Source organism: Triplophysa rosa, linkage group LG6 (assembly GCF_024868665.1).
Source record: "Triplophysa rosa linkage group LG6, Trosa_1v2, whole genome shotgun sequence".
NCBI classification, from domain to species: Eukaryota; Metazoa; Chordata; class Actinopteri; order Cypriniformes; family Nemacheilidae; genus Triplophysa; species Triplophysa rosa.
The window spans coordinates 3,684,320-3,693,016 of NC_079895.1; the positions used below are offsets into that span (position 1 = coordinate 3,684,320).

At 37.3% G+C, this 8,697-nt stretch overlaps 1 protein-coding gene across 1 annotated transcript; it reads right to left on the reverse strand.

Moving 5' to 3' along the window:
- Positions 1-232: 232 nt before the first annotated feature.
- On the reverse strand, positions 233-6,744 carry asb1 (ankyrin repeat and SOCS box containing 1). The gene is made up of 5 exons (XM_057335982.1): positions 6,503-6,744; positions 5,823-5,964; positions 4,493-4,795; positions 3,915-4,297; positions 233-3,616 (listed from the first exon to the last, which is right to left on the reverse strand). The coding sequence occupies exons 1-5, from the start codon at positions 6,603-6,605 to the stop codon at positions 3,486-3,488; spliced, it is 1,062 nt and encodes a 353-aa protein (XP_057191965.1). The 5' UTR covers positions 6,606-6,744; the 3' UTR covers positions 233-3,485.
- Between the last annotated feature and the right edge of the window lie 1,953 nt (positions 6,745-8,697).

The window sequence follows — 8,697 nt, forward strand, 5'->3', positions numbered from 1 at the left end:
ATATGTTTATGAGACAAAATGCAATTTGTGGCATCATAAAACTACAGAAACTAGTAATCTACAGCTGATGGAAAAACAAGTAACAGATGCCAAACAAGTAAATAAAACACAACCTCACTTTTGCACATTCACCAATATACAACAAAAGACACCTGTATATGACACATATATACTGGAATTTGAATGCACCGGTGTATAAAACTCTGAAACACCAGCGCCTCAATATGCAGAAAATATTTAATAGTCAGAAGAGAAACTTACATTTGCAAATGGAAACAAAGTTTAGTGGTGTTGATGAAAACTGCGAATAGATACACAAAAGACCTCCGAATTATTATTTTTCTTCAAATTTTCCTTTTGGCTTCTGTTGAGAGAAGGGATGAGAAGAAGCTTCACATGAAGACAGTGCCATCTAGAGCAAACAACACACACACGCCTACTAAACAGACAAACTGACTGCAAAGATCATTTTTGGGACATTTTTACAATTTTTCAAAATAATTTTTTTTTACAAAAAGTTTTCAATAGTGAACCATCAAAAATGCAATGCATTCAGTAAAAAAACTATGACATTAATATTTCAGATAAAATGATCATTGACAGTAGCTGGTTGCTACAGTCGAGTGATGTTTTTATCCTTACAACTTAAACCAATGAGGCAATAATTTAAAGTCCCGCCCCTGATTTGGGAGATGGCCAATCACATTAAACATTAAAATGAGCCTAACAGCAAAAACACACGGAGAGGTAAATATTACAAGGAACTCAAAAACAAAAGCGCACATATAAATGTGTAATCCCATATGTCCCCCATAGGGAAGATATATTGTAGTTCTCTGTGAGTCCACTGGTAATTTGTTGGCAGATTACAACCTTTCCCATGCTTTGCTTTTACCACAGTTTGTGGTTTGAATGTCACAGCACACTTAAGTTATTGTTTGACAAGAAAACCAGCATTTATAACCAATGAAGCCTGGGAATCTACTGTATGCTAGAGCGGATCTGTGCTTATCGGGAGTCATTATATGATGGCGAGATATGATAGCACAACACGATATCTACTGAGGGCCCTGAGAAACTTGTGGGCAGTGCTTGTGTGAATACAGGAAAAGTACAAATCACTTATTCACACGTATGTTTATATATATATATATATATATAATATTTGAATGCTGAGAGGAAAATGATAATAATAGGCCCTTTACTAACAAATAGTAACCAATAACTGACAACAGTGAGATCTGGTCTGAAAGATCCATTTTTTCCATTGTAGTTTTCAGAATTGAAATAAAACAATTCAGAGACAATTTGAGGCCATTTTTAGCAGTATATTCACATGAGAATATACAGACAAATCAAAAAGCATCGATAGCATTGTAATTCAAATCAAATTCAATAATGACTTCAAGGCTGTAACAACAGGCTAAATGAAAAAGAAGACTGACTGTTTGATTGTTCAGTGTCTGATAAAAGCTTTTATTATCAACATTAACAGTGTTGGATAGTACTTTAGTATTTTTACTTTCAGGCTTTACTTTGGAAAACATTTGCTTCACTACATTAAAGCATATATCACACGTTTTACTCCACTATATTTCATAAATAAATATTGCTGTTTGTTTACCTTTTAATACTGAAGTATATTAAAATCTAGTACACTCTTTTTCAAAGTATTGTTACTTTTTAAAGTGGGAAAGTACTAGATTTTAAAAATGTGCTTAAAGGCATAGTTCACCCGAAAATGAAAATTTTCATTTACTCACCCTCACATTGTTCCTAACCTGCATAAATTTCTTTGTTCTGTTGAACCCAAAGCAAGATATTTGGAAGAATGTTACCAATTTTCAGTTCTAGGACATTCACTAACATAGTAGAACCATTTTCTTTTTCTGTTGAACACAAAATGAGATATTTTGGAGAATTTAGGAAAGCAAACAGTTCTGGGCCCCTTTGAATACCCTTTTCATTTTTCCTACTATGGTAGTCAATGATGTCCCAGAACTGAAAATTGCTGACATTCTACCAAATATCTTCCTTTGTGTTCAGCAGGACGACGTCATTTATTAGACCTGATGACAGAATTTAGATGTTGGGTGAACTATCCCTTTAAGTACTGAATTAAAGGTAAAAACATGCTAAAACTTTTTCCAAAGTGAAAACATTCTCAAAGTACAGATACTTGAAAACTGTACTTGAATAAAAGTAAAACTACTTCACTACTATACATCTCTGAAACACAACACCACACATCGCCGAGATGTTTCTCCTAGAGCGTTCAAAGTGTTTGTCTATAGGCTACCATACACATAGGTGTGAATTAATGTCAGGTTCATCAATGATAATTTATAGCTTTAAATATAAGCTTGTTTTTAAGCATATTCAAATATTCATATTCATAAAGCAATATGACACATGAGGTGTTTTCAAGCACAACACAAAGCAGAGTATCTACAATCCTTACTGTGCTTTTAAAAGACTCTAATAAATAGTTCAATAAATAGTGATGAATATTAAGAGTAACAACAAGAATAAACAATTCCTCTGAAGGTCATAAAGATCATTAGTACTGAAGGCTGTTGAAGAAAATAAAAAAGGGATTTTAAAGTGCATGAAGCAACAACGGCACAGCAAAGCTAACAGCAAACATTTTTGATCTCCAGAAATTCAGAAAAAGTTTCTGAAAAATAAAACGTTAAGGCCCTAAAGAAATACAAAATGTTGTGGTTATTACCAGTGTTGGGTAAGTTACTCTCAAAACGTAATTAATTACTAGTTACTAATTACATATTCAATAGTGTAATTAGATTACAGTACAAATTAATCTCTCCAAAAAGTATTTAGTTACTTATTACTAATTACTTTCTATATCCTATATCAACCTTGATTAGTTAAGTGATTCAAGGATAGACATGAAAGGGCTCTTTTAATTCATTCAAATAAACAATATTAAACTACATAAAGTACTCTTATTAACTGACCAAAGTATTACAAATGTGAGAATTATACATTAAAGCACAGATTTTAAAGTTAGACTTTGAATTTTGATGTGAATTCCACTATTGACACATATATTACACAAAGTATTTAGTTTAATTACATCAAAAGTAACTGTAATTAAATTACAGAAAAAAATAAGAGTAATCCCTTACTTTACTTTATCAAGGGAAAAGTAATTAAATTACAGTAACTAATTACTAAGTAACTAGTTACACCCAACACTGGTTATTACATGTTTGTTAATTTAACTATGCTTTCTGCAACCTGTAAGAGTGCAGTACTCTCTGAGCTCAACACTTTTTATCAAGTTTAAATCCATCCCACTGAATTCTGCAGATTTTCCTCCAGAGTAAGAGAATAAAGTCTACAGTTTCCAGGCCTGCCCATCACCTCCAGTTACCTGTTATATGACGGTCTGTCAGTGCCGGAGAGGGAGCGACAACAGTCACACCTGTGAGCTATTTACTGAATGGAGCAGCCAAACCTCCTCAGTCCTTGTGGAGCAGAAAGTTCTTGATGGTGACAGGCAGCGGAAGGGATGAGATAAGTGAAAAGCCATGTTTGCCCATGACCTTCCGGATTTCAATGCGACAAATGTGCGTCAACTTTCTAGGGCGTCCTGTGTCAGAAAGTGATGTTAGCGAATAAAATAATGCTATGTAGAGAAAGTTCTTTGATCATTTACCTACATTCATGTCTTTCCAAACCTGTATGACTTTCTTTCTTATGCAGAATACAACAAGAAAGTTGGTAAACAAACAACGTTGGACCCCACTGACTTTCATTGTATGGACACAAGGTCCTTAAAATATCTTCATTTGTCTTCCAAAGAAGAAAGAGACAGATACAGGTTTTGAATGACGTGACGGTGAGTAAATGACGGAAATGACCATACCAACAATAAAAACATCCCTTACTTCTAGCCTCCTGGAAGATGCGAAGGGCTTCTGCATTGACCCTTACGCGACCCATAGCGTCGGGATCGAGCTCCTCCCAGGGGACCAGCCACGGGTCAGCTCCGTGATCCAGCAGCAAGCGTACGAAGGCAGGTTCACAGCCGTGTCTCAGAACTGCATCCAGCAGACACGAGGCCAGGCCCCTGGTCAGCGCCTCAGTGCTCACGGGGCCGGTGTAGTTGTAGTCTGGGTTGGCCCCGGCCTGAAGAAGCATCCGGAAACAGTGGAGGTGGTGATACGCGGCGCTGATGTACAGCGGACAGACCACCAGAGTAGACAGAATGCGGGCACTGAACAGGGGTCTGGGGCCCAGCTGGTGGTCAACGTCGACGTCAGCGTTGAACCTGCGAGAGTTCCGGGGCACATAGCAGCAAGTGAACCGCAGTGCTTTCCAAGCAAACGCAAAAACAGTGGTGGGAACATTTCTCACACCACCAGCGTTCATTTTAGTTTTGGTGCTAAGAATGCAATTGAATTGCTATCGAATGCTATTTACTGTTGTAATTATTTCGGAAGATTTATTTATTACAAGTTCCCACCTGATCAGCTCTTGTAAGATGTCCACTCGGCCCACTCGTGCCGCGTGGTATAGAGGGGTGCTTCGGTGATGTCTGCTGCCATTCGGATCAGCGCCGGCTTCCAAAAGGGTCCTCACACAGTCCAAATGGCCATTAACCACAGCCACGTACAGCGCGGTCTGTCCCTTCACGTCCACCAGTTCCACTTCGGCTCCCTGAGAGATTAAGAAATCCACACACTCGCTGTGGCCGGCTGTGGCCGCGATCCGCAGGGGCGTGCAGGGTAGCCACCCACAGCACCAAACCGACTTCTCATTGATTCGCCTAAAACACAAATGAACGACACTCCTTTACAACTTCAAGCCAATGCGTTTCAAATGAGGGGATCCAAAAATGCAGGGCTGTCAAATGAGAGAAAATATGATTTAGCTTATGTCTACCATAATCTTTTTTTTGGTCTGGCTTAATAAACTAAATAATAATCATTTAAGAAGAATTTTGAGATTCTGTTTATTACTTAAAATAATTATTTTACTGTATTGAATTGCCACTTTCCAGTGTAAAACCTGGGTCTTGAAGCAAAAGCACTGTAAAAAATCCAAATAGCAAAATGTTCTCCCTACAAAGATAAATAAGTAACTTGGAGTCAAATTATTGTTTTGCATATACTAAACAAAATTAGCCTAAACATGTTTCTAACAAAAGATTATTTTGTTGACCAGACTTAGATTCTCAAGTTTTGGGCCAAAATGCCTCAGAAAGTTTGCCCAACTTACAAAACAGAGTATTCTGAACAAACAATATCGCAAGAGTTTGAAAGCTCCCAAGATGCATTTCAGCATGTTCAATTCTGTGTTTCTTATTTGTTTTGTATTTTAGTTCTTGCTGGCTTAATAAATGCTTTAATATCGTTGTTACTGTAAATTATCTGTTGTGTTTAGAGTTTTTTTAATGAATAATGATTTTTGATTGTTACCATGGTTGAGGTTTGTGTGTTCAATGTTGAAGTGTAAGTGCATGACACAACAGTACAACCAGTTTACATGCACTCAACACAAACTGTTACAGTTATTTGATCAAAGCTTGAGGGAGAAAACATGTACAATTATAGTAAAAGACAAATAAATTGGTTTATTTTTAAATAACCAATCTCTATTTATGTTCAGCCAACAAAAAATATTTTGTTCTCTTGTTCATTAGGTAAACTTGACTGTATGTTGTGACAACTAATGACAACAACATTTTTAAGTTGGGTGGACTTCAGTTTGTTGAGTTAACTCAAAAACGTGCTTGAGATAGGTCGCCTTATTATTTTAATATTTCTACAGTCACTTAGAGGATGATGTATCACCGTTTAAAGTCGTCCTCGTGCAGGAGGGTCCTGATAGTTTCTAAATCCCCCACGTAGGCAGCATTATGCAGACGCATATCCTCACACTGTTCCAAAGGCTTATCGCAGAACTGCTCCTGGAGCCATTCCTTCAGGTTACGGCCTGAGAGCGAGAGACAGACCATCAGATCACTTACATAATCAATAGATGAGATCAGATTGATGCATGATCTGCACTAAAATGTTGCGTCTCTTTTCTACTATTGATATTCCATATTGGGTGAACTGCAAAAATGATCTCTTAGAACATCCGCGCATGACAAATAACCACAAAAACAACATAATTAAAATAAACAAAGAGCAAGCAGTATAGGCCTACAGTATGACCACATACAAAAATGCATGCAATGAATGCTGGGAGCTCACAAATACGACACAGATCAGGAATCAGCAACATTGCTTTTACTTTTGGGCAGGTTTGTTGAGACACAGGCAATATTGTTGGTAGTAGAAGTTTATTTTTAAAATTGATTTACAGTAATTCCACGTATCAGTGTATATCTGTATACAGTATTCTATGTGACTCAATGCCATGAACACTTGATTAAAACGAACTTACTTTTAAAAATGCAGAATAATAGCTTTTATATTTAATGTAATATATATTTGTAATATATATTCTGAGGTGTACGATGACATACCAGCTGCAGTGGTGTTTGGGAGATGTGACACAGTAACCAGTGGACAGCTCATGCTGGGAGGATCATCAACATCCCCTTCAACAACATCTCCACCATCAGCCATTACTCTGCTTCTCAAACAAAAGATGCTCACAGCGACATAAAACACAATAAAACACACAAACTACCGCTAATGTCTGCACAGAACGATGATATTCTTAACAACAGCATGGACTTGCGAGCTGCGGTTCTGGTTGGGCTTCTCTGATTGGCTTATTTTGCACTTCCTGGTTGAGGCTCGTCTCGTCTTAAAGGGAAAACAGCATTAATACTGAAAGATGACAGATTTGTCATTTTAACAGTTTAATATTAATAATGCAAAAGGTAATAGATAGATATAATCTATATATTTTATAATCTATTGTATATCTGTATTGTTTGAATTTTTATTTGGATCTAATTTCAATTTTTTATGTATTTATTTTTGTATACGTAAAGGAACAGTTCACCCAAAAATAGAAATATTGTCTCCATTTACTCACCCTCAAGTTGGTCTAAATCTGTATACATTTCTTTCTTCAGATGAACACAGAGAAAGATATTTGGAAGATTGCTGGAAACCAAACAGTTCTTGGCCACCAATGACTACCACAGTAGGAATAAAATGCTTTCTAAATTTTTGTTCTGTTAAACACAAAAGATGTTTTGAAAAATGTAAGAAAGCAAACATTTCTGGGGCACTTTTGACTACCATTGTAATTTTTCACTTTTGAAAAATTTAATATAGACGTCTACGTCCGTTTGAAGCTAAAAAGTGTTGAATTGTCATGAAAACAAAAATACAAAATATTTGAGGGGCCTCATTTTTAAAAGCAAAATGAACCGTTTTATTTATTTTGTGGTGAAAAATGACCCTGACACATTCCTGACGGGGTAAGATTTTGTTTTAAGATTCAATAATCTTGCTCTTTTAATCAGACACGAGACAGGCAGGGCAAGGGCTCAGTCCAGCGCAATGTGAACTTTGTGGTTAAAGCCGAAGCTCGATTCTCTTTAACTGTGGTAGGTGACTTTGGTTCTGTCATTGTTGAAAGTTTCTTTCGAAGAGCCGCAGACACATGCCTTATTGCTGCCTGACGACAGCTGAACCATGCACACTGGACTTTGGGCTCATATGAAAATAAACAGAGTGCCTGACAGCTCCATGTGTCTCTGGAGAGAACCGGACTATATGGAACTAGAATGTACAACTTTCTAAACACCGGTTATTCTGCACAGGAGACATCAGTCAGATCAGTCGGCAAAACCCATACGGCTGATTTTCTTAACTTTTTTGGTATGGTTGTACTGTACTATAACTTTGGTCTTAGGTCTGCTAAGTCTTTTGACCCTCGATTTTTAACTTAGAACGTATGTGTGTGTGAGAGAGATTATATTGTTTTAATGAGCGTCTGGCTCATTTTCTTCTCTGGTCCTGGTGTTTGTCACTACTGATCCAACTGAGAGTCCTCAATAATAAAGCATACAACGAAAAGATTTTATTTCAAAGGCTCTGTAATGCATTAAAACTGAAGGTCCACCTGTTCACTGGCTAGAGGAACATAGTGATTTCTGACAGTCCCAAGGACCCTCGGGTTAGTGTTTTCTCCAGAGCCCACAGCAGGAGAACACATGGACACAAGAGCCGCAGGGCACGCGGCCTGTTCACTTTGACCTAATCCAAACGTACGCTTAAGAGATCTCAGGAGTCTCTCAGGCAGGTGCCCAAGTTTTCAAGGGGTTCCAAATCCCTTAAAATCTTTAACAGCCTGCTCAACTTTTGCTCAACAGACGTTCAAGAGCTCCTACAGTACTCGCATATGAATTAGTGCTGCAGCTGTTTCAAAGCTTGCCAGATTACGACTCAAACTGATGTGCTGATACAAGCTTTTAAAAATGTTACTCGGTGTGTTTGCCATGTCCCACTCGGTCACAAAAACACACAGAAAGTTCTGGCAGGCCTCATGTCAACTAATCAAAATCATTAAAGGGACAAATAAAAATGATGTCTTCATTTACTCACCCTCAGGTTGTTCCAAATCTATAAATGTCTTTGTTCTCATGAACATTGAACATGAAGATATTTGGAAGAATGCTTGTAACCAAACAGTTCTTGGCCCCCATAGACTACCACATGAGGAGAAATTGCTTTATAAATTTCTTTGTTCTGCTGAACA

What these genes read in the sequence shown, in the direction of transcription:
- asb1 (XM_057335982.1), bottom strand. Translation starts at nt 6,605, where the DNA reads ATGGCTGATGGTGGAGATGTTGTTGAAGGGGATGTTGATGATCCTCCC. An exon ending in CCCAAACACCACTGCAGCTG is followed by an intron (nt 5,965 to 6,502) that starts GTATGTCATCGT and finishes TCTCGCTCTCAG; the next exon opens with GCCGTAACCTGAAGGAATGG. An exon ending in CACGAGGACGACTTTAAACG is followed by an intron (nt 4,796 to 5,822) that starts GTGATACATCAT and finishes TTTGTGTTTTAG; the next exon opens with GCGAATCAATGAGAAGTCGG.